This window comes from Indicator indicator, chromosome Z (genome assembly GCF_027791375.1).
Source record: "Indicator indicator isolate 239-I01 chromosome Z, UM_Iind_1.1, whole genome shotgun sequence".
In the NCBI taxonomy this organism is placed as follows: domain Eukaryota; kingdom Metazoa; phylum Chordata; class Aves; order Piciformes; family Indicatoridae; genus Indicator; species Indicator indicator.
This window is the reverse complement of record NC_072053.1, coordinates 54,812,065-54,838,776: the sequence shown is the minus strand read 5'-3', so window position 1 is coordinate 54,838,776 and position 26,712 is coordinate 54,812,065. Positions and strand designations below refer to the sequence as shown.

Sequence of the window (26,712 nt, the reverse complement as noted above, 5' to 3'; positions counted from 1 at the left end):
ACTATGGAATATACTCATAATCCTCCAATTGTACAATCACACAGCACCAGAGCTACTTGATAATAATTTTAAAAAATTAAAAATGGGGAGGAAAAGGGAAAAAAAAGAGACAACTTTCTGACTTTATTAATTAACAGAGGCACTAGTCACCCCATTTTGTTGCTTACTCCTTTTCATTCATCTACGTGGAAGAGTGTCTACTACAATGAAAGTGCTTCCAAGTGACTCACAAATATTTAGAATTAGGATAAAGAGCTCACAGCAGAGAGCTGATATCAATATAAGGGCAGCGATGAGTTTTAGGACCATAAAGGAAAAAAGCAAAGAGTTTAGATAACCTTCCTCTCTTTCTTGTTCCAGAAACACACTAAGTAACAAGGAATTCTGGTTTGTTCAGTGCTATAAATATGTCTGATGCTTAATCAAATGGAGTCTTGGAAAAGTGTATGATGTCAGTTCCCAGAACCACCTGCTCTTCCACAGATGGAGCTCTGTACACTTAGGGGATAGAACCAAGGCCTGACACAAGAACAGGAAGAAATGACTAACACACGAAATGCTGGAAGCAGCAGAGGTACCACAGAGATAAGAACTGGATCAGAATAGCACTTTACTAGCTGACATGCAATTTACGAGGTTTTCGCTTTCAGGCAGACAATGATTTCTAAGCCTCTGATATGGGCAATATAAGAGGAAAACCATCTAAGTTCTTCTGTCTTATTTCATCAGCTTCCATTTTGATTTGAGGTACACTTCCTGGATATTCACTGGACAAACTCAGACTATTTTCATTAGGCTGCTGGAATATTTCATTCATTCGTTCTAGTTTCAGGAGCACAGCACAAGTGGAAAGAATGCACAGCATTTGTTCATTAGCTGGATTTTAGTAACTGAGTAGTACATTTGCAGGAAAGTAATAACTGACAAATGTTCCCATTCCCACTTACACTGACCTCCACCCCTGAAAAGATTAGTGTTTACTGTGCATCAGGAAACATTTTGTATTTTTTTTAAAATCCACTTAGCCATGTAAACTTCAGTGTTATTTTAAAAGAATTATCTTCATAGCACAGGAAGTTTAATTTGCATCTAACTCACAGCAGGGTACATAATTTTGATTTCCACATAATCCAATTGAGAAGTGATAGATCATCACCTTACCTGTTGAGCCCTGGCCCAAAATATATCTTCTAAAAAAGTGGCAAACCCTTCACTTAGCCACTCTTCAGTCCAATCACAAGCACCAATGGCCAGTCCAAACCAAGCATGAGCAATTTCGTGGCACAGTCGTGTTCCACAGAGATGGCTCCCCCCTGGTAGTACACTCTGTGACAGGAAGATGATGTGTGGGCTGTACAACAGGAATGAGTGACAAAATACATTATTGACCTATTATAACATGCATTGTATTGCCATAGTAATATATAGGCTTTATTAACTGGGTCAGCCTCTTATTACTGTATGCAAGTTATATGATGACTGAGTCCATAGCTTAGGCATTTTAGGAATTAGGTTGTACATTATCATTGGTTGGCAGAAAATCAAACTAAAATTCTGACAAGCAGTTGTTTTATTATTCAACCATTAAACAGCTATTACTTAAACCAAAGTTTCATATTTTTTCAAATTAAGAAACAAACTTATTTCAATAGAAGCATTTATATATAGGTCAGGATAGTAAAAGATGAGCAGGTGTGAATATAGGCAGCAAGTGTATTTATTAGTTAAATGACCACAGCTGGAAACAAAGAAGCAGCATAAAGAAAGGAAACCATTATCCAAAAGCAACAAGAGCCATGTATAGCAAAGCACATGTGCTTACTAAAACTTGAAACAAGCTAAAAAGATGCCATCTGATGGTAAGGCTTGATCATTTCTGCAAATGCACAGGACAGGACAGAGAACATCTTTTACCACAGGCACAGAAATAAGAAGGAGACTCAGTATTCACTAAATAGCTGCTTTACACAAAGTAAAACAACCCAGTCTGTACCTACACTGCTTTGGACTCAAGTCCTATAAAAAGAAACTGGAGAAAAAGAATGTTATGATAACTGTTCTGTTACTGGAAACACCTACACAGAATTACAAGTTACTGCTGTTCCCAGCTCCTGTTTTGCTGTCAGGCAATTTCTTCTGTGCTACAGACAGTACAGATGTTAATGACTCCAAAGTTACATAATTTTTGAAATTAAGTACATTTAGGGAAAGAATAAAGCCGCAGGGCACAAAGCCACAATTGGGGGTAGCAATGGCACAAACCAAGACCACTATCTGCAGACTATTCCTGCACTAAACTTTGGCACCCATAATCTGCATTTCAAATGTTTTCTCAACTCTAGCCAGTGAGAAAGGAAATAAAGCAGAACGTTATATTGTCAAGACCTCAAGTCTTTAAAACTAAGTCTAGCCTTTCAAGCGTGGCGGGGAGAGACATGGCCTTAAGACATTTCCATCAGTCAAATATTATTTATCAGCATTTCAAAGAGCTTCCCCACTCACCCTACCCTTCCATTGGACGTGTTAAAGTGCTTACAATTTTCTTGCAACCAGTTGAATGCCTGGAACTGAGATCATAAAATATGATACACACTTGAATAGAAAAACATACTAAATAACCATCTCCTTATAAAAAAACCAAACCAAACTGAAACAAAGCAAAAATCAATCCTGCAAAGCAAGTTAGTACATTTTAGTTTGTTTGTATTTTAAGAATCAAGTGTAAGAAATTAAGGAATCAAGTCACAGAAAACAAAACAGAAAAAAACCTGCAGCTCCCCCAATCTTTGCCAAAAGCAATTCTGATTAAAAGGAGAGAGGGAGGGTAGGAGGGAGGCAGGGAGGGAAGAAAGCAGGGATGAAAAAGTCCAAGCATACGATGAGCCTTTTATTATAAAGCCTCTAATAAGAGACAGCACTGGGGGCTTTACTTTGGTCAGTTGTAAGTAAATAACCCATAACTGTGGCCTGTGTACAAAGAGAAAATGCAAAAATGGACCAAGTAAACAACATTCCAGACAGTGCTGGCAGCTTTTAGGCCTTTTGGCTAAGCAAAACAAAAGTAACTTCATGCCTTGTAAACAGGCTTACCAGAGAAGTTTGCATTTTTAGTGTAATTAGTGTAAATAAACATACAACAAAAAGTAAAGGTTATATTTCCCACTTTTCCAATCACTTAAATAATAGAAATCCCACATTTAGACAATCTTCTCCTTTATAGAAGGACTACAAATCACTCCAGTGAGAAAAATATATCCGAGCTAAATTTGGGATAAAGAATACAACTTCCTGCAAGGCCAAAAATAAGATTATGTGTTGCGGCAGAATTAGATTTTAGAGTCTGACTACAGACAGCAACTTCCTTTCGTGAGAATGCCTCAAATATTCCTTTTGTTTTGTTTGCCCTTAACAAGCAGCTATATCTCCAATTCAGAGCCTTACACAGTAAGATATGACTACAGAGAAAAGTTCCCATTTATCTTAAGAGTAGTTTTATCAAAGACTCCGTATGTTTCTCTAGTATGTCCTGCACCTGTTAGTTTGGAGAGAAGTTTGATTCTCTGTGTTAGTTTAAAATAGGGATTCTGTATTGCCAATACATGTTTGAACTCCAGAAGCTTTGCCACACTCTTACTGATGCCAACCACATCTACATTTTTTCACACCATCTAGGATGTGCAATGTTATTTATTGCTATCAGTATTGCTCTTAAAACACTCAACAATTCAAGAAAGTGTCTATGTGAAAAATAAAATAATCAAAATTATAATTAAATTATTGCAATAGCTAAAAACTTTATTTCCCCAGCAGAACAGGAATTTGACCCTTCTACCATCCATTTGATTTTACTAGGAACTAATTATAAGGCTTGATATCCATTGCATTCTTTGGCATTGAAAAGGAAGTAAATCCATTCCCATACCAGCCACAGGCAAAGGTGATTCACCTCAGCAACTACATCAAGACCTGACAAGGTATTTTCAGCTTATAAATGCCTCTGGCTGATATCTTCTCAAGTCCAGCCAAAGCTTCCAATGCAGGCCAGAACAAGATAGCTGGATGTGGTAAAGAAGTTGAGGAACCTCTTCCAGCTGACAAAAAAATAAAAACCTCACCAGTCCTTTCCAGGAAGCTGGACAAGTTCCCAATGGCTCTCACAGAAAAAAGAAGTTAAAGACTTGTTTTCAACAAGTATACACTTGGTTACACCTTTTAATCAAAAGATTATGATTCCATCCTGAAGCACACTCTCTTAAGATTAGATCTTCATGTCACTTGACTAAAAAAAAGAAGCAACTTCCTTCGTCCAGTTAAATCTCAGTTAAGGGAAATCTTACTACTGTAACTATGGTATGCACACATATGAACAATGTGATGGTTTGAAACTGTCTTTTTAATTTTTCCTTGCAAAGTTCAAAACAGAGAAAAGCTCAGAGAGGTTCAGAATTAGTTTCTGATTCTGATTACAGTGACCAGGAGATCACAGTTCAGGTTTGTGAGAAAGCTGCCAATAGTTTTGACTCAGAGCCAGCAGCAGTAGCTGCAGGACCTTTGCCAGAATCTGAGATAGCAGACTCGGGTACACAGGCAGACATGGCTACACAGGCAGGCACAGCTGAGCAGGTAGACACCATTAACGAGGCACAGTCTCCTCCTCCTCCCTCTGCTGTCGGGACAGACGCAGCAGTGGCTGCAGGATCTCAAAGCACACCTCCTGCCAACCCTGCACAGACTCCCTCTGCTCCTGCTAACCCTGCACAAAATTCCTCTGCTCCTTCTAACTCTGCTGTGAATGTGAAAGCCAATCCAAGCCCCAAAATGTAAAGAAAGTTTTGGTGTGAAAGGCTGCAGGATTTTGATCTTCCAGTTATCCCATTCCACTCATGCAGATGTTCTTAATAAATGTTTTCTTTTACAAATAAGTGGTTTGCTATGAGTCCCAGAGCTCTGACATTAAACTGACCAGTTAAGAGGCCAAAGTAATTGAAAGTAATTTTGCAAAACTTGTTCTCCAGGCTTATGGCTTTTTTTGCACACAGGCAGCAGCCGTATGCTGTCTTTGGCTGCTCACACCAAATGATCAAATGTGATTTGGCTGTGATCAATTGAAACACAGAGTGCAAACTCTAGACAAATGGACATGCACTAAGAACTAAAGTGCACATTTAAGCTGGGACCATGAAGCTCTTTTCTAACAGACTTTTTCCATTTCTTTGGAAGTAGAAACTTTTTCCTCCTAACATGCAGGAATTTGCAGATACACGATTTCCTATTTATTGAATATTCATTGAAATAACAGAGCCAAGACCGGAAAACCTATGATTCTGGAGTCAAAACTAGAACTTAAAATCCTTATTACAGATGTATGTTATATAATAAATATTTTTCATGCTTCTACACTCCTTCACAAATTGCTTAGACAGTTATTGTACTTCTAGAAAACCTCTTCTTAAAGAGGTTTAGAAAGACACCAGGAAAATCTCACTAAATATATTTTCATAGAAACACATTAGAATTAAGAAATACATTTCAAGATCACTGGAATTTGAGAAAGTTGGACAATTAAATGACATCTCATTACACATACAGTTTATGCGATCTCTCATCTGTTACCTTCAACCTACGGTGATACAATGAACAATACTAGCATATGTCTGCATTGTCCACATTAGACTTTGAATGTTAGCTTAATTTATCTTTGAGGACACTCATGCTACAGGAATGCAGACAAAAGAACATGCAACACCCACTTACCTCTACCATCTCCAGCATTCTGGTGTATGTTACAACCCAGTACTGAGAAAGCTACAGACACAACCTTTCTAATCTCCTAGTGTTATAGCGTACCAGAAACTGAAATATACATGTAGATGCAGTTCTTGAGAGACAGATCTAGTTCTAGGGAGAATACTCTGAGCATCGGTCCAGAAATAAAGGAACCTTTGTAAAGTTTTCCCTTCCTGCTATCACAATGACCACCACTACCAACAAATGACTAGAAGTTACAGGTAAAGGTTATTCTAGAGCAGATGACTGACTTTTTACTCCATAAATCATGTAATAATACAGTAGGGTAAGCAATAGGGAAAGAAGACCAACTGCTATGTGTTAGTGTCAAAAAAAGCTATGGATTGGAAGGGACCTCCAGAGATCAAGTCCAACATCCCTGCAAAGCAGGACCACCACTTATGGCAGGTCACAGAGGAATGCCGCCAGGAAGGTTTTGAAGATCTCTAGAGAAAAAGACACCAGAACCTCTGTGAGCAACCTGTTCCAGGGCTCTATCACACTCACAGTAGAGATGTTTTTTCCTCATGTTGAGATGGAATTTCGGGTGATTGAGTTTACATCCATTTGTCCTTGTCCCATCGTTGGGTATCACTGGCTTCATCCTCCTGAAAGCCACCCTTTGGATATTTGTAAACATTAATAAGATCCCCTCTCAGCCTTCTCTTCTCCAGAATAAACAGCCCCAGGTCTCTCAGTCTTTCCTTTTAAGAGAGATGTTCCAGTCCCTTAACCATCCTCATAGCTCTCTGTTGAACTCTGAAGCAGTTCCCTGTCCCTCTTGAACTGGGTAGCCCAGAACTGTACAAAATATTGTAGATGTGCTCTAACTAGGGCTGAGTAGAAAGGGAGAAGAGCCTCCCCTGACCTGCCGGCCACACTCTTTTTAATGCACCCATTGTACACCACTGGCCTTCTTGGCCACCAGGGCACATTGCTGTCCCATGGGTAACTTATTATCATCCAGGACTCCAAAGTCCTTCTCTGCGGAGCTACTCTCCAGCAGGTTAATCCTTAACCTGTACTGGTGCATTCCTCCCCAGGTGTAGAACTCTACACTTATCCTTGTTGAACTTCACTAGGTTCATCTTTGTCCAGCTGTCCAGTCTGTCCAAGCCTCACTGAACGGCAACACAACCTGCCGGTGTGTCAGCCACTCCTCCCAGTTTTGTGTCATCAGCATCTTCATCTAGATCATTGATGTCTATGTTGAAGAAGACTGGACCCAGTACTGACCCCTGGGGAGCCCACTAGCTATGGGCCTCCAACTGGACTCTGACCTGTTGACCATGACCCTCTGAGCTCTGTTGTTTAGCCAGTTCTCTATCCATCTCACCATCCACTCTTCAAAGCCTCACTTCCTCAGCTGAGGATGCTATAGGAGACAGCGTCAAAAGCCTTACTAAAGTCAAGGAAGACAACATCCACTGCTCTCCCTGCATCTACCCATTCAGTCACACCTAAATCAAATTAATCAAACATGACTTTCCCATGGTAAATCCATGTTGACTGCTCCCAATATTTTCCTCCATGTGCCTAGAGATGATCTCCAGAATGAGCTGCTCTATCACCTTTCCAGGGATGGAGGTGAGGCTCACTGGTCTGTAGTTTCCTGGGTCCACCTTCTCCCAGCGACCAGCCCCTTTTGCCACATACTGTGGACTTCCTTCTTCCACATAACTTCTCTCAGCAGTTCTTTACTCATCCATGCAGGTCTCCTGCCTGATCTACTTGATTTTTCACTCAAAGGAATGCACCTATCTTGAGCTTGGAGGAAGAGATGTTTAAATATTAACCAGCTCTCCTGGGCTCCTCCTCTTCTTTCTAGAGTTTTGGCCCAGAGGATTCCTCCAAGTAGGTCTTTGAAGGGGACAAAGCTAGCCATCCTGAAGTCTAGGATTTCAATCCTTATTTATTTGCCTGCTTCTTCCTTGTGTGATACTGAATTCCACCATGTCATAGTCACTACCCCCCAACCTTTAAATCCCCGACCAGTCTATCTTTGTTTGTTAATACAAGGTCCAGCAGCACACCTCTCCTTGTTGGCTCCTCCACCAGTTGCGTCAGAAAGATATTAGCAATACACAGAAGAAATCTTCCAAACTGTGTGGCCAGTAGCTGTGCAGCCTTTCCAGCAATTATCTGGGTGACTGAAGTCACCGACAAGCACAAAAGCATGTGATCTCGAGGCTACCTCCAGCTGTTTGTAGAAGCCTTCGTCTATGTCTTCCTGGTCTGGTAGTCTATAGTAAACACACATGACAATATCTCCCAATTTAGCCTGCCCCTTGATTCTTACCCATAAGCTTTCAACAGGTTCTTCATCCCGCCCTGGGAAAACCTCAAAACATTTTGGCTGCTTACACACATAAAGAGCAACACCACCATCTCACCTGCTTGATCTGTCTTTACTAATCAATACACAGCCATCTATGACAACATAGACATGAGAGCTATCCCACCATGTCTCAGTAACTGTGATGAGATCATGGCCCTGTGATGGAATACAGATCTCCAGTTACTTAGGCTTGTTGCCCATGCTGGGTTAATGATTCTGCCACTGGTTTGTGAGGAGAAGCCCTAATTCCTCTCTGACCATTCTCAGGTGCTTCCATGGCTACTAACCTATCAACAAGCCTAGAGGTTTTGTTGCTACATGGATCCTCCACCTCAGCTGAGATGTCAGACTGAGAGAACAAGCCAGCGCACCAACCCACAAGCACTGGTATGCTACCTCCAGGCTCCTCTCTGGCAAGCCTGGTTTCATCCCCATCCCCCTTTGAATCTAGTTGAAAGTTCTTCCTCTAAGCCCTATAAGAAAGGTGACAATATCAAACAACTCAGCGGAGCAATGCAATGTGTAAATTTTAAATTTCAGTCAAGCACTAAATTAACGGTCTGGACATCTGAGCAGCAATTGCTCCATGAAGAGGCAGACAATTGCATTAGTATTGCTTATTTTGCTGCACCAAACCAGAATAGTCAAGATGTGGATAAACATGGGTGAAACCCTAAGAGAAACTCTATTACTCTTCAACAGCAAAATTGGTACTTGGCATAAAACTGAAGGAATTACACAGTGAAAGGAAAAAGATATCTTAAGCCTAAGAACAAACAGCTACTACACAAACAGTTTGGTTTGTTACAACTTTTAAAATTTCTCATTATGTCCAATCCCACACTACACAAAATGAACAGCCTTCAAGAAAAGAATCTGCATAGAAGGACAGTATGTATTTTACATGTACAACTGTGACATACACAACCTTCCTATGTCTTTGGACTTAAAAGTCAAATACTTACTTGATTTGTCCAGACATTGTTCACAGAGGACATACGATAAATTTTATTCAGATACCAAAATAACTCTGGAACCTTATGATGAACAAAACCAAACCACACTGAGAACATGACAAAAGTTCACAAATGCAATTTGTATAGCCAGGAGACCATACTTTGCTACTGAAAAAGGACTGAACACAGTGACCTGAACAAAACAGAATATAGGTTTGATGTGTTTCCAAAAATGAAGAATTTTATGTATTCCCAGGCAATAGAGGAACAGCCTAAAGAAATCCTGCATCGACCCAGATAATTCTCCATAATTCAGTTTTCCTGAATTCACAAATGGTAAAAGATATCTTATATCATTTCATGTTTTATCATGTATATATATTTGCATTAATTTCCTCAAAATTACAATTATAATTTCCTCTGAAACTTTTACATCAGTGAATGGTCAAAGGTATAAAAAAAGAATCTCCTTTTTTTTAAAGATTATATTTTAATTATAAAAATATTAACAAAAGTCAAGAGCAAACCAAACTACCGAAGAATTCTTTTACTTTCAAAATTAGATCAGTGAAGATTAACCACATAGGGGTGATACCATTTATTAACTTCTCTGAATATCATAGGACCATCAATCCTAAAAGTAGAATTCATACTTAATGCTTCTGTCTTGTATAAAACACAGAGCTGTACCTCCTAAAACAAGATATTTATTTAGTTGCCCAACACTGGGAGTAGGAAACATTTTGGTGGGTTTTATTTTTTTGGCCCAGTCTTGACAAAAATGTGTCCTATTCTTTTCTAACTTCTTCTTTTTGTGCTCAGTTTTGAAGTTCCAGCATTCTCTGAGACTCTGCTCCTCTGTCCTCCATCATCCAAGCGAAATATATATATTGTTAAAATTGTGGGCTTGGAACTATTACTTCAACGGGACGATTACAAGAATTTCCATAGATCCAACTCTTGAGAACAGGAACACACCACGAGATAAACAATCTCGTAATAATGCAACTAATTTATTTAGACAATGCTGTCTCATCCTCTCCCTAACCCACACAGAGCATACACATTGACAGTGCTATGACAAAAAGCTTTAATTGGGGTTTTACAAAAATTCATTTAAAAAATTTGATCTGTGGCTGATACCTTGCTGAGATCCTACCTGCTTCAAACATTCTGACTTGGACTGTATTTTATGTGTGTACCTGTGTTGATGTGAGCTGAAATTCCACCCCACCCCCCCCACCGACAATAACCAGGCTAGCCCAGTCTGGAAGCAAATGAAAAGCTGTATTTACAAGCAGAGTCTAAAATCTACAATGAAATGCAATGAATATGTACAAATATACAAAATTCACAACATTCACAAATATATACAATCAACAGAAAAGCACAACCGATCTCCCTTTGCTTCCCCCCAAGGGGACCCTCCCAAAGGGGCCTCTCTCTCTCCCAGGAGCTTCCCCCCAGACCCCCCTGGACAGAGAAGCAGAGTTAGTTAAGCAGAAAGTTGTTAACTTAGCTGCCAAGGTCAGTGTGTTATCTTCAGCCAGAAGAGAAGAAGAAACAGCAGCCAGACAGCCCAGCAACTGCCCCCACTGCAGAACGCAGAATGTGCAGAATGCCTACTTTGTTTTGGGTAGTAGTTCTTAAACATTTCTATCTATCCAATGGAAGTGTTTAGAACAATCAGTATTTTGCCTTCTTACACCCAATAGTGACTTATTTACATTCTTTCACTTTCTCTGTTCTGAACTTTGCAAGGAAAAATTAAAATGACAGTTTCAAACCATCACAGTACCTCAGTCATGTTTGAGTATCACAGTTGAGATAACCCAAGCTAGAGTCAAACTAGGTAAGCTAGGTAGGTGTAGGTAAGCTAAAGTAGTGGTAGTAGTGGTAGTAACTAGACATGACAAAATAAACCAGCAGCCAATCCAAGTAAGCACTGGAAGGTGGAGAAATTACTGATCAGTTCACTTCTAATGCCCCAGGATGCCTAACAATTTTAACTGACATCACAAAGAGGAATTTGCAGGGCATGAACCATTTCAGAGCTCTCCAGATTTTTTTTTAGTGTCTTATGTAAGCCCAGCAACATCTATGCGTTTGGAAACTTCCATACTCCCAGGATTTGTGACAGCAGTAAATTGCATGTTGCAAACTGCAAATGATATGAGAAAAGAATTAAAGAGAAAAAAACTCACACTATTATCCATGTGAAAAGAGTTAATGCCAAATAATAGTGTGAAATGTCTCTATCAGAACCAGCATTTATAGTCATTCTGTCTCATTTAAAACTGATTTGTAAGATTAGGACCACCAAATTAATCTTAAGCACTTGCTGAAATAAAATTTTTAAAAAGTTAACAGAAAATAGCAATGGATGGACATTCATTATCCTAATTTATTATTTTAATTGATTATATATATATTTTAAAGAACAGAGTAACAGAAATATACAGATACAGGTACTCACACCTCTCAGTTTTAAGTACAAATGGTTTAGTGGGGTATTTTTTTTTAGGCTTCCTTCTAAAATTCCAAAGGCAAGAACACAAAAATGATTTCTTGTTTTGTATTAGAAATGTACATATACTTTTTCAGAGCCTTTTCTAACTATTCTCTTCATTCTTGCTAAAAAGATTAATATGAAAAGTCTCTCACAACATTCCTCAGTTCCAATCTGAATAATGACATTTTCCACTGATTGATCATGGATGAATTTCATTATTTGTAGCTTTCCATCACTGTTACTACTGGAAAACCTGGATTTCCTTTTACTACATCACGAAGTTTCCTGCAGGTATTAACACAGATCACAGTCAAAGTGCAAACAACCAATTATGATAAATAGTCAGACAGAAAGAGCAAAATACATTTACTTCTTCACATTCAGAGAAAATGCACTCAAGTGCTTACAATTTAGTGGTCTCAAAATGTTACACAGATGAGACAACCGACAATAAAAAATGAGAAATATTTTTCTAAATTTAATTTATAGAAGGCGGCTTTTATACATACCTACCAGAATAAAATAACAACAAAGCAAAACCAACAAGAAAAAAAGGAAGTGAGATTACCAACAAGAAAAAAAGGACAAGAGATTGCCTGCCCTTCAAGTTTTCAGGATTCTTTTCTCAGTATAAAGCCTTGTGGTATCACTGTTCTAAAAGCAGCAAGGAAATGAATTCTGCTTGAAGGCAGAAGTGGTTCTTTTTAAATCTACACAAACTATAGTTAGAGTAGTCTCTCAAACCAAACCTAAGGAATGGGCTTGTTTTTTAAGGATTCCTATCACAAATACTTCACCTGCAGACAGAGAAAATTCCACATATCTCTTTGAATCATTCAGGAAATCCCAAACATTACCGGAGGAGTAAGAGCTACAATTCGATATTTCTAAGGAAAAAGAAATAAAAAGGTAAAGCCCAGAGTTTCTTTAAAAGGTTTTAAACCTTTTCATACCACAGAAAGAGGGACAGATCTAACTCTTTTAAACTTTCAGTCCATATCTAATAAATTCTTGCTTCTTGTGCCAACTACAAATATGGGAGCAAACAATGAATTAAGATAATCATCCAGTTTGCATGTGATCTAATTTTTGCCCATATGCAGCATCACCCACTGCTCTTGTTTTTAGGAATTGGAACCTACAAATATATTTTCTAAAGCCTTTCATTTTACTTAAACACACGGGTGCAAATCCTACACTCTATTCTGAATTTCAACATCCCCACTAAAATTATTTCTACTACACCTTTATCCTCTGTATATACAAATGCTACAACACTGCACACTTGTCTTAAAAATATTTTAGGCAACAGAAGTTTAACTGACTAGTCCTACTAGTCCTAGATATGTCATCTTGAAACTTTATGTAAAATGATACAAAATACATGCTTTCATTTTACTGAATGAGGATCCAATGTTTTGTGTTGCATTGATTTAATGAGATATATGCTGCTAGAAAAAAAGAAAGAACACAGAAGAACACATAATAGCTTCAAAATTATTTTCTTAGTTTATTCTCCTCAGCAGCTATACAAGCCTTCTTTTTTATATCCATCAGTCAATAGATATCTGTTGTGCTTCTGCACAAAGAACAAAGATGCCTTTATCAATTCTCAAAAGTCTGTAGGACAAGCCATTCATGCTGTCAAACCCCCTAAAACCCTTTCAGCAAATAATGAAATCCATCAGTGATAAATGTCAACATACTAATTTGTTAAATACAGAACAAAACCAACATTCAGAAGAGGTGCCTGATTTCATGTTATATCAGCCCTTCAATTTGTAACAACTTTATGGCAGCCCACAGATCAGAACAGCATTGTAATTACTAAAACTAGAACAATCTACTCTCCCTGCAATAAAGGCTTAATAGTTCAACAAAACTGTAAACAAAATCTTTTGGCAACATCAAACCCTTTGCAATGCATTAATTTTCCTCCTTTTGGAAGATTATTTCCAAGTAAAATCTTACACACAAACACAGATTCTCTTTCACACACAGTCACATTTATTGTGCTGGTGGGAAAATGAGATTAAATTACATCCTAATCAGTGATAGAAGAGCTTCAGTGTGCCTGAGAATTATTTTATCCATTATACAGGACATCCAGCTATTATTGTTGAATCATATAGCAAAGGGATAGTTTAGCTGGAAATAGCTATCATGCCTGTCAATTACTTTATTCATCATACAAAAACATTGAGCTTTTATTACTGAATCACATAGCAAGGGACAGCCTAACTGGACACAGCTAGCATAACTGAGAACTCTGTTAACGTCTCAAGTACAACCTACCAATGAACTTTTACTCTTTCGCGTCTTCTACCAGTTTAACTTGTCATACATTTCCAAATTTGTTTCAGCTCATCACAAAGACTAAACAAGTACTTTGCCTGTTGTTTAGGACATTGCCACATGTGTCGGTGTGAGCATAAATTCCCCCCCCCACTGACAATAACCAGGCTAGCTCAGTCTGGAAGCAAATGAAGGCTGTATTTACAAGCAGAGTCTAAAATCTACAATGAAATGCAATGAATATGTACAAATATACAAAATTCACAACATTTACAAATATATACACTCAACAGAAAAGCACAACCAATCTCCTTTTGCTTCCCCCCAAGGGGACCCTCCCAAAGGGGCCTCCCTCTCCCAGGAGCTTCCCCCCAGACCCCCCTGGACAGAGAAGCAGAGTTGGTTAAGCAGAAAGTTGTTAACTTAGCTGCCAAGGTCAGTGCGTGTTATCTTCAGCCAGAAGAGAAGAAGAAACAGCAGCCAGACAGCCCAGCAGCTGCCCCCACTGCAGAACGCAGAATGTGCAGAGTGCCCACTTTGTTTTGGGTAATAGTTCTTAAACATTTCTATCTATCCAATGGAAGTGTTTAGAACAATCAGTATTTTGCTTTCTTACACCCAATAGTGACTTATTTATATTCTTTCACTTTCTCTGTTCTGAACTTTGCAAGGAAAAATTAAAAAGACAGTTTCAAACCATCACAGTCCACCCCTTCTAAACAATTCCATTGGCTGCTACTATCATTTATCTAATCTAAAATAATATCTACAACAATAGGTGAATAAAGACCATAGTCCATTCTGGCTATCTCAGATGTAGATGATTCAAAAGAGTCAAATCACAGGAAAAACAGCAAACAGCTTGTTTCCTCACAGATGGAGCGAAGGAAGGAACAGGGACTCTCAGGTGACTCAGGGCTCTCAGGGTTCGTGCACCGTAGATCTCACGGACTCTCCTCTTGGGCACGATGCTGTATCTTGCGCAACACTCTGAATTTAACCTCTCTCAGCCAAAGTTAGATTTCTTTGTGGAATACACTGAATTTCACTATTTTCTTGCATCACCCAATAGGTGTGACCAGAACCTTCAGCAGAAACCACCCCTCGGACAGGTTTGGCCTCTCCTGAAGGAGAAAATACCCAAACAGTTTTGCCTAACAGATTCTTTTCTCTGATAACCGGAACTCTATCACCTTCTTCTTTTCACAACAAATCTGATTGGGCAGGTCCAGCTCGATTCACTGAACCTCTACTATTCACCAACCAGGTTGCTTGTGCTAAGTGTTTCTCCCAGTTTTTCAAAGATCCACCCCCCATGGCTTTGAGAGTGGTTTTCAGCAAACCGTTGTAGCGTTCGATCTTCCCTGCAGCTGGTGCATAGTAGGGAATGTGGAATATCCACTTGATGCCGTGCTCTTTGGCCCAGTTTTTTACAAGATTGTTCTTGAAATGAGTTCCGTTGTCTGACTCAATCCTCTCTGGAGTTCCGTGTCTCCACAGGATTTGTCTTTCCAGACCAAGAATGGTGTTACGTGCAGTTGCATGAGGAACTGGATAAGTTTCCAGCCATCCAGTGCTTGCCTCTACCATAGTCAGCACATACTGCTTACCAGATCGAGAACGAGGTAGAGTGATGTAGTCAATCTGCCAGGCTTCACCATACTTGTACTTGGACCATCGGTCACCGTACCACAAGGGCTTGATCTGCTTTGCCTGCTTAATAGCAGCACAAATGTCACAGTCATGGATGACTTGTGTGATAGCATCCATGGAAATGTCAATGGATCTGTCACGAGCCCATCGGTAGGTTGCATCTCTGCCTTGATGTCCTGACGAGTCATGGGCCCACCGAGCTAAGAACAGCTCACCTCGGTGTTTCCAGTCAAGATCAGGATCAGGATCAGAGTTTGTGTCCACCTGGGAAACTCTTGCAGCTAGATCTGCCTGATGGTTGTGTTGTTGTTCCTCAGTAGCTTTGCTCTTAGGAATGTGAGCATCGATGTGTCTCACTTTCACCGGGATTCTCTCAACGCGAGCAGCAATGTCTTGCCACAGATCTGCAGCCCAGATTGGCTTTCCTTTCCTCTGCCAGCCATTCTTCTTCCAGTCTTTCAGCCAACCCCACAAGGCATTGGCTACCATCCATGAGTCGGTGTAGAGATAAAGCTTTGGCCATCTCTCACGTTCAGCTACGTTAAGAGCTAGCTGGACAGCTTTTACCTCTGCAAATTGACTGGATTCACCTTCTCCATCTCTTGCTTCTGCAACTCTGCGCATTGGACTCCACACTGCAGATTTCCATCTCCGCTTGTTCCCAACAAGACGACAGGAACCGTCTGTGAACAAAGCATATCTCTTTTCATCATCAGACAGATCACTGTAAGGAAGAGCTTCCTCAGCACGAGTTACTCTCTCCTCTGGAGGTTTTGCACAGCTTGTGCCTTCTGGCCAGTTTGTGATCACCTCCACCAAACCAGGCCTTTCGAGATTTCCCATTTGAGCTCTCTGTGTTATCAGAGCCATCCACTTAGACCAGGTAGCATCTGTTGCATGATGTGGTGAAGAACCTTTGCCTTTGAACATCTGATTCAGAACTGGCAATCTAGGAGCTAGAAGAAGTTGTGACTCAGTTCCAGTCACTTCAGAAGCAGCTTTCACTCCTTCATAAGCAGCTAAAATCTCTTTCTCTGTTGGAGTGTAGTTTGCCTCTGAGCCTCTGTAGCTACGACCCCAGAAACCAAGAGGACGTCCTCGTGTCTCCCCTGGAGCTCTTTGCCATAAGCACCAGGTTGGACCATTGTCACTCGCGGCCGTGTACAGAATGTTCTTAATGTCTGGACCAGTTCGGACAGGTCCCAGACCCATTGCTTGGACTACCTCTCGCTTGATCTGGTCAAAGGCTGCTTGTTGCTCAGGACCCCATTGGAAACTGTTTCTCTTTCGAGTCACATCATAGAGAGGTTTCACAATCTGACTGTATCCAGGAATGTGCAGTCTCCAAAATCCCACTATGCCTAAGAAACGCAGAGTTTCTTTCTTGTTGATGGGATTTGCCATGGTGGAGACTCTGTTTATCACATCCATTGGGATGTGACGGCGACCATCTTGCCACCGCACTCCCAGAAACTGGATTTCTCTGGCAGATCCTTTCACCTTGTCTCGCTTGATAGCGAAACCAGCTTGCAAGAGAATGTCAATGATTTTGTTACCTTTCTCGAAGACTTCTTCAGCAGTCTCACCCCAGACGATGATGTCATCGATGAACTGAATGTGTTCTGGAGCTCCACCTTTCTCCAAAGCATCCTGGATCACTGCATGGCAGATGGTTGAACTGTGAATCCACCCCTGGGGCAAACGATTGAATGTGTACTGAATGCCTCTCCAGGTGAAGGCAAACTGAGGCCTGCATTCCTCTGCTATGGGAATAGAGAAGAAAGCATTAGCAATGTCTATGGTAGCATACCATTTGGCCTGCTTGGATTCCAGCTCACATTGGAGTTCCATCATGTCTGGCACAGCTGCACTCATGGGTGGAGTTACTTCATTCAAGGCACGGAAATCAACTGTCAGATGCCACTCTCCATTCTGCTTTCTCACAGGCCAGATTGGACTGTTGAAAGGTGAATGAGTTTTGCTGATGACCTTCTGACTCTCCAACTGACGAATCAAGTTTTGAATGGGCACCAAAGAGTCACGGTTGGTTCTGTATTGTCTGTGATGCACAGTTTGAGAAGCAACCGGCAGCTTTACATCCTCTATCTCATGTTGTCCCACAACTGCAGATTCATCTGAAAGCTCAGGTCTAATGGACAACTTCAATTTTCCTCCATCAATTTCTACAGTTGCTATTCCAAAAGCCCATTTGTAACCCTTAGGGTCTTTAAAACGCCCTTCTCTCAGAAAGTCAATTCCCAAAATACAAGGTGCATTAGGACCTGTTACAATAGTATGTTTCTTCCACTACTTCCCAGTTAAACTTAATCAACCTCTATCTTAAACAACTCTTGAGATCCACCAGTGACTCCCTGAATAGTTATAGATTCTCCCCCTTGATAATTTGATGGTATGATGGTGCCCTGAGCTCCTGTGTCAACCAAGGCCCTGTACTTCTGAAATTTTGAAGTGCCAGGCCACTGGATGTACACATCCCAATAGATTCTGTTATCTCCATTATCCCTTACCTCCCCCTGGCGGAAGGCAGGGCACCCCTAATGGTGGGGATTACCTCCACATGTACAGCTGGCACAACGTCCAGCATCAGAATTAGGATCACTGTTGGAGCTATCAGAGTTGTTCTGGGAAACCGAGGAAGCGACAGCTACCCTCCTGGTATTGCTACCTCGGGATCTGCCCCTCTGCAGCTCCCGTAACCTCTTGAAAAGATCAGAAGTTGGTTGACCATCCCATCTGTTCATGTTCTCACCAAACTGATCACGCAGAGTTATCCAGATACTGCCACGTGATTGCCTCTGCTGTCTGTTTTGGTTTGACCTATTCTGGAATGGCCTTCTTGGAGCACGTCTGTTTCTGACAGCTGAAACTTGTATCCATCTGGAGGAAGAGGAATCAGAATCATCCCCCTTCATCAAGTTGGATATGGAGGTTTTAAGTTCCTCCTTCAGCTCTTTCATGCAATTCTCCATCTTTCCAGACAAAGTTTCAATGGCTGAAACCAAAGAAGTACGTGCAAGACTATCCTCCAATTGCCTCATTTGGTCAGTGAAATGGCCAACAGTGGGAGGTGCTCCACCATAATTTCTTGCCACAATCCTGCTTGCCAGAATAGTAGCATAATTAGGAGGAGCAAGCTTAATGAGCTTTTTGGCAAGGCCTGTTCCAACAGGAATTTCATCAGGATTCAGAGTCTTATGATCTCCATACATTACTTCTCTCACAGCAAACTCTCTCAGACGCTTGATTCCCTCAGCTATTGTGGTCCAAGGCTTAGGGTTCCATGGTAAATCATCTCTGCTGGGGTACCTCAGCGAGACTGCCAGTAGGAGGCGTGCCCACAGAGAAACTTTACCAATGCACTTGCCTAGGTGCCTGTCTATGCCTGTATCCTTTGAGAGCATCCCCAACTGAGAGGCCGACTTGTCTCCTACCACCAATGCTGGGGCTCCCATATCAAAACACCTGGCTAGCCAAGACAGGACTGGCTCATTATCTCCTCTGATGTAATCCTTCCTCACATGTCTAATTTCCTGTCTGGGTGCATTAGCTGACTGTATGTCATCCTCCTCCTCCTCATCTCATCATCATCCTGAGGTCGCTGTCCCCATAATCCTGTTTTAATCCTCCGTTGAATTTCCTTGAGTTCAGAGGCTCTGCTAGCAGTTGCTAATCTACCAGGGTCTACATCCTGACCTACATCTCCATCATCCATGTGGGGTCTCAAGAGGTCTACCAGAGTTTTAAGGCTAACCCTCTCTTCCTCACCAGAAGGATCTTTCTTAACAGAGGGACCCTGAGTAGAAGGACCCTCATCTCCATCTGCACCATCTCCTGCAGCATCTGCATCTCCTCCTGCAGCTCCTTTACGCTTTCTGCTTACAGTGGCCACCAAATTTACTGGATTGGTTTTCACATTCACAGCAGAGTTGGAAGAGCAAGTAGCCTTATGTCTTTCTTGACACAGTGCTATCAGTAGCCATATGATTATTCCAAGAAGCAACAAAATTAAGATTAAGGCTAGCACAAGATATCTAGGGTACCACTGGTTCCAGAGACCCTCTGTAGTTGTAAGAGGAGTAACAAACTCATATGTGTCTGCTAGCAGATCCATAGTTGAGTTACCATAGCTTCTTAGCCCAATAAGACCACAACAGAATTCACCAACATTCAGTAACTTGTTCTTAACCCAAAGAAATGACTTATATGCCACATATCTCACAATCTTGTCTATCATGCAGGAAATGTCCCATCTGTAAACAATCACACTGACAACAGATGAAATAGAATGACTCAGAATCCAAAACAGCTTCATTTTGCTTCCTAATCTGAGCAGAAATAAATCATACAAGCAATTGAGCCCCACGTTGGGCGCCAAAAATAAAAAGTGTGTTGGTGTGAGCAGAAATTCCCCCCCCACCGACAATAACCAGGCTAGCTCAGTCTGGAAGCAAATGAAGGCTGTATTTACAAGCAGAGTCTAAAATCTATGATGAAATGCAATGAATATGTACAAATATACAAAATTCACAACACTTACAAATATATACAATCAACAGAAAAAGCACAACCGATCTCCCTTTGCTTCCCCGCAAGGGGACCCTCCCAAAGCTCTCTTCCAGGAGCTTCCCCCCAGACCCCCCTGGACAGAGAAGCAGAGTTAGTTAAGCAGAAAGTTGTTAACTTAGCTGCCAAGGTCAGTGCGTGTTATCTTCAGCCAGAAGAGAAGAAGAAACAGCAGCCAGACAGCCCAGCAACTGCCCCCACTGCCGAACGCAGAATGTGCAGAGTGCCCACTTTGTTTTGGGTAATAGTTCTTAAACATTTCTATCTATCCAATGGAAGTGTTTAGAACAATCGTTATTTTGCTTTCTTACACCCAATAGTGACTTATTTACATTCTTTCACTTTCTCTGTTCTGAACTTTGCAAGGAAAAATTAAAAAGACAGTTTCAAACCATCACACCATAGAATGCATTTGCCTATTCTTTTCAAAGATGCCCAAGAGAAGCAAGTATCATTATATTCTAGAAATACCTACTGCATCCAACATTTCTTCTGGAGATTTCCAATAGTGGCCTGATAACTTGTGCTTTGTTAATTCAACAAATAAACCCTGAAAACAGAGTATGTACCTTTATTCTGGTCGTCTATGAGTTATCTTCAAGATGACTACAAAGCTATTAAAAATAATATCCTAGCTTTAACTCAGCATCTATCACTACCAAGCTGAGGAACCTGTGGAAAAGTCTGTTTCTGACAGTGAATTCCCAGATGCTTATTTGACAAAATAGCTCTCTATACAACAAGTGAGAAAGAGTACTCCAGCAAATTCACTGTACTGGTTCTTCACATTTCAAAACACTACCTTAACTTTCACCTTCAAAACCATTCAAGCAGAATACCACTTTCCAAGTAATTTTAAAGATGCTTGAAATTCTAAAGTTATGCTATAATTATAGGGAAAAATAAATTTTATAAATACCAGTGCAGCATCATAACACAAATGAAACAGATTATCAAATGAGTATAACTTCAGAACTTGATTTCAACATTTAAAAGTAGTCTTAAGAGTCAAAATTATTACAAATTTATCATACAAAGCAAATATTTCTTTCTTAAGCAGAGATGAAATTTATGAGCAGGCAGTCATCTCAATCCAGATGCCTGCCATTCAGCAAGAAAATGGACTGGCCTTTAAATTGAAAGGAATGAAACCACCTATTTCCTTCATGCTACCACTGAAAAAGGAAATCTGGAAACCATCCAGGAAAATACAGTAAGCAAATCTCCAAGCAAATGTTTCATATTCTGAAACCCACATATCTCAACTAATTTTCCCCAAATCCATCATAGACTTAATTCCCTCATAGAAAAAGGAAACACAGCACCCTTCTATCCTCCTTGGAAGCACTCTCAGCTGTCTACTTGTCCTTCTGATATTCTTAAGGACACAAGGTTTTTACATGTTTCTTCATCACTTTCAACTCTCAGTCTGTTGGGATTCCTACTAGTCCCAAAGCAAATCTCCAAAGCAATGGATTGGTGGGATGCATGGGAGTGTGTGCAGAGAAAATTTGCATGACAACACTCAGATTGCAATGTATCACATATCAGTCCTTGGAAAAATGACCAATAATGTTTCCAGTCAAATATAATGATCTACAACTTAGTAAGTGTTAACTTCTAAAGGACAAGCTATAATATTTTGACAACACTCTGAAAAATTCTGTAGCTCTGCAGTTTAGTTTTTTGAAAAATAAACCCCAAATTTTCTTTAATATCATCAGAAGAAATCTATGTCAGAAATTCAATCACTGGAATGTAAAATATGGCATCAAAATCTCTTTTTAAATTCCATTAAAGGTTCAGCATTTGATGGTAGTATTTATATACTTTGGAACATGTGAGGGTTTTTAATTAGTATTTTTCTTCTGAAAATTAAACAATGTTGCAATTATTTGGATTGAACAGACAGAAGTAGCCTTCAAATGAAATTGTTTTGAAAGGGCAACTGATGTAGTCTCTACATATTGAGTTCTACACAAATAGTTACTTTATTCATACAAGTATGAAAATCTGCTAGTACCAACATTCTTTCCTATGAGAAATGTTTAAAAAAATGAAAATTTTTAAAATCTTTAAAATTAACTATGCCTATTAATCCACTTCTGAAGAAAATTATCATTTTTACATAGAGTGGAACAGATACAAGGGCTACATAGGATAGAGAAGTCTGTTTTTTCTTTCTTCCCTCATACATCAATGAATAAACACAAGGACACAGAATAATCTGGGGATGACCAACACATCTCAGGAATCTGACGTAATGTGGCAGTTTAGGCTGGGTGCCCCCTGCCACTGCTGCATGAGCTACACCTCTGGTGTCCTGGGTGCCCACCCAATAGGAGTGGACACAGGAAACGGCGTATTTCTACCCATAAATCCTGCGCCCTATAAAGCCATCTGCAAAGTCATTCTCTTCCTCTTTCTTCCCTCTCTGCTCCCACGGGAGATGTCCTCTCTTATCGGGTAATGCCGGGGGAGTATCCTCAAGGCCACTTAGGCCTGTCTAGGCCTAATGCCAGGAGGAGAATGGAGGGGGGGCAGTCTCAGAGCTGGCCAGTCTGAGACTTGCCTAGCAGTGGGAGGGGGAAGAAAGAGCCCTGAGGGTTTGGGTTTACCCTCAGGTGGGGAGAAGGGAAGGATTGGGAAGCTTTGGGAATTCTGTGAGGGGTTCTATATGCTTTTGGGATATTCTTGGCACTATCCTTTGTAGTCTTTCGTAGCTTCACCAATTGCTTTTCCATTTAAACTTTCCATCACTCTCCAATTCGTTTGTGTGAGTCTCATTCTTTTGTCCCTTTCAGGGCAAGAGACGTTCTGTCTGGCCTCAAACCAGTACACGTGTATGCAACATTAAAACGCTGAAGTTTGGCAGTGTCTTATGAAGAGCAACTGAAGGAGCTGGGGCTGTTTAGTTTGAAAAAGAGGAGGTTGAGGGGAGACCTCATTGCTCTCTACAACTACCTGAAAGGATGTTGTGGACAGGCTGGTGCTGGTCTCTTTTCACAGGTAATTAGTGACAGAACAAGAGGGAATGGCCTCAAGCTGTGACTGGGTAGGTTTAGACTGGATATTAGGAAAATTTTTTTCACAGAAAGAGTGGTCAGGCATTGGAATGTACTGCCCAGGGAGGTGGGTGAGTCACCAATCCTGGATGTGTTTAGGGTTACCAGTTGGATGCGGTGATCCCAAGGGTCTTTTCCAACCTGAACACTTCTGCAATTCTGAGAAAGTGCAAAATCGGGCAAAGAAATTTATTTTCAGATGTTTGATATAACAGAGTTATAATAAACACCCTTTATTTTATTAGCTTTATCAGTGTGTTTACTGCAGAAGTCTAATTACAGGGATAAACAAAGGTATTAATATCACTACTGCCCAGATGCCCCCCAATGCCCCTCTCCTTTCAACATATTTTTCAATGTTATTTAATGGATGTTGTTAGGTATACTATTGCACATTTCCAAAATGAGCAGGTGGACATTCATCTTGTGACAGAAGAGTACATCAAGTCAGTTTTACTCAGTCCTCCCTATGTACACATAAGTGTACACATGGGTGTCTTTATGTTCTCAAAGTGCTTTCAAGCCTAATGAGTTAAAACTAAGCAATTTCCCTGAGCATCAGTGAAAGAATGGGGAATCCTTTTATACCATAATACCCTGGTGCATCACCAACACTTTTCTGCCTTCATTTTTAAAGCAGTAAGAACTGCTGTATGAAAACAAGGAAAGGGGTGGCACAGGACTTTTCAACCATATTTCAATTTATACTCAACTGAATCTGCCAGAAACCTTAGCATCTGCAAGCAAGCTTAAAACCCGTTTCTTTTTAATTTCAACTTTATGGCAAAAGAGCTAAATCATCAAGCTATCTGGAGTTTAGAACAGATTATGTGGTCCCATTCTCTTTTCCAGAAAAGGCAAGTCCTGAAGTACCTTACAGATTCCCTGTAACTCCTCCTCAGCTATGTTGCAAGCATCAAATGGGAGTCAGAAGTAATACCAGTGTTGTGAATATTTTTACAATCTTCATGGAGGAATATGTGATTTGTGTCAAGTAAAGAGTTAAGTTCAGTGAATTTCATTTGGAAGATCGTTTTCAAGGGGCTCAATTTGACCTCTTATTAGACAAATCAAAGATAAAGGTGGCCTTGCTTGGCTCTGCCTTGGAATGTGTCTGTCAGATAAGTATGTGGGAGTTCTGCAGCGTTCTGTGAGAAAGATGCTTTTACTCTCTGATACCTTTTTTTTTTTTCCTCTCCTGAGCACTTCAGAACATTCTGGGGGCTCATTATCACGTCCTGCCTTCTACTTAACATAAGTCTGTTTATGTAAATGAGATAGCTATATAAGAAGGAGAGAAAACCTATTGCTTTGCTGTATTTTCATCCCCTTTTCTCAGCCCAGCATGCTGTTTTCTTTGCTTGTCCTTATTCTTAATAAAACTTTAAAAGACACTTTTGGTTAGTTCATTTACTACACCAGTGACCAATACGAATTATCTTCAGTAAAACCCTTAACTACCAGTTGCTTCCTTCAAGCTCTAACTGCATAGTCACTGTAGTTTAATTGTAATTTAATTAATATTAACAAACAGGAACTAATCCAAGATGTTGGTAAGCTCCGGAGGTGTCTGTGTTCCTGTTTAAAAAGGCAAACATAAAGTCCTTATGAGACAGATCAAAATCTTAAGTTTTCCTTATGGAGCCTTAGACCACATGCCAGAAAGAGGACAAGTTTCCTCTCCAACAAACTCACATTTGCCAACCCAAATCTCTTCAGGAATATCTGGTGATATTCTGCTCCAAAACTAAAAATACTATTTAAGCATATACACACAGGATGGGTCAAGAACTAGCAACATAATGCTTCTGGATGGCTGTAATGCTCCCTCATACGATGCCCATATCACTGAATCTACCATATATGTATGAGAAATCTGAATTCAGGCATAAAATAGCCCAGTAAATTAAAATCCCCAATTTAAAACTCTGATTTATTCAGAATATGCAGAATAAACTTTTCTTCAAGAAATTCCATACTTTACTGCTTTTAAGCTGAAACCTTGCAAAAGCATGTATCTTATCCTATGCAAAAATCAGGTAGGCATGCACAGAAAAGCTGAACTAATCTACCACCTAAATAACGTAGCCCACTCTTCAATGTCAAGAATCACTCATCTTATCCACACCCAAACTTAATCAGCTTTTAAAAAAAAATTTAGAAGGATATTCCTTCAATTAAAACCAACACAAAACAAACAATAAATATGTAAAGAAGTAGTTGTTCAATTAATATAGATATCAGCAGGCAAGTCTTCAACGTATACATTGAACTGGTAAGATGGACAAACGATAGTAGAATGATAAAATAGTCTGGGTTGAAAGGGACCTTGAAGATCACCTAGTTCCAACCCCCATGCCATGGGCAGGGACCCCTTCCACCAGAACAGGTGGCTCATGGTCCCATCCCGTCTGGCATTGATCACTTCCAGGGAGGAGGTATCTGCAGCTTTCTTGAGAAACCTGTTCTAGTAGTTTCACCACCCTCATTGTAAAGAATTTCTTCCTAATATCCAGCCTAAATCTACCCTCTTCCAGCTTAAAGTCATTCCTCGTCATCCTGTGACCACAAGCCTTTGAAAAAGTCTCTTCCCAGCTTTCTTGTAGGCCCCCTTCAGCAGCTTTAGAAGAACTTAGATCACAAATGTTACAGTCCCATCTCTCATTTTCCTGGCCACTGCAGTGCTGCAGGTGTATTTGAAAAACTGACATAGTTAGAAAGAAATTTAAGATGGTCACATTACTAAAGCTGAAATTGCAGTACAAATGTGTGGTGAATGCAGAAAACATGAGCAACAGCCTGTTGCTCCCTATAGGCACAGGAACTGTCACTTATGTTCTTGTGCAGCAGAAAGATTCTGATCAGACACAGAACTTATCAGCCTTGGATCCCTCACAATCGTGAAACACATCCTGCATACAATCAGAAAAGGGTAACGTCAAAGATGGATGAAAAGAGAAAAAATTTAAGCAAGAAATGCAACATAGAAGGCAAACACTTAGAAGAATGACATTATTTCTCTGTGTTGACCATTATGAATCTTTTTTAGGGATAGCCATACAGAGAAATGAAAGCAAGCTATGCTCATGATTTATATCTACTTGAGAAAACGCTTAAAGCTAAGTTCAGTTCTTCAGATGTGTGAACATGGCACTTGTTATTTGAATGGGAGAGAGACACACATGTATCTCAGCATGTAACTTTAGTCTAATATTCACATGCATAAGACATTTCAATACATAAAGCTTTGGACAAATTTAAAACAAACAAAACCTCAAACAAACAACAACTGACTATCAGTGACTGACAGCAGGCCTCCAATATGAACACAGACTGTCCACATCCTCAACTAAACCAAGATAGTCTAAATTCAGCTAAATGAAGATCTGCCCACTGACCAATAATTCTTATCACAAATTAGTTACTTGGTAAGAATGTGCTTCTTACAAAAAAAAAGCTGTATTCAGCAATGATTCCACTGAATTAGCAGGATCAGTAAAAAAATCAGCAGAACACAAGAGG

At 40.2% G+C, this 26,712-nt stretch overlaps 1 protein-coding gene across 1 annotated transcript in view; it reads right to left on the bottom strand.

Annotated features, from left to right (window-relative positions):
- Window positions 1-26,712, bottom strand: part of AOPEP (aminopeptidase O (putative)) — a 226,758-nt gene that overhangs the window by 129,386 nt on the left and 70,660 nt on the right. Inside the window, exon 8 of the mRNA XM_054397593.1 lies at window positions 1,162-1,351. Within this exon, the coding sequence (XP_054253568.1) occupies window positions 1,162-1,351 (190 nt within the window). The remainder of the gene's footprint in view (window positions 1-1,161; window positions 1,352-26,712) is intronic.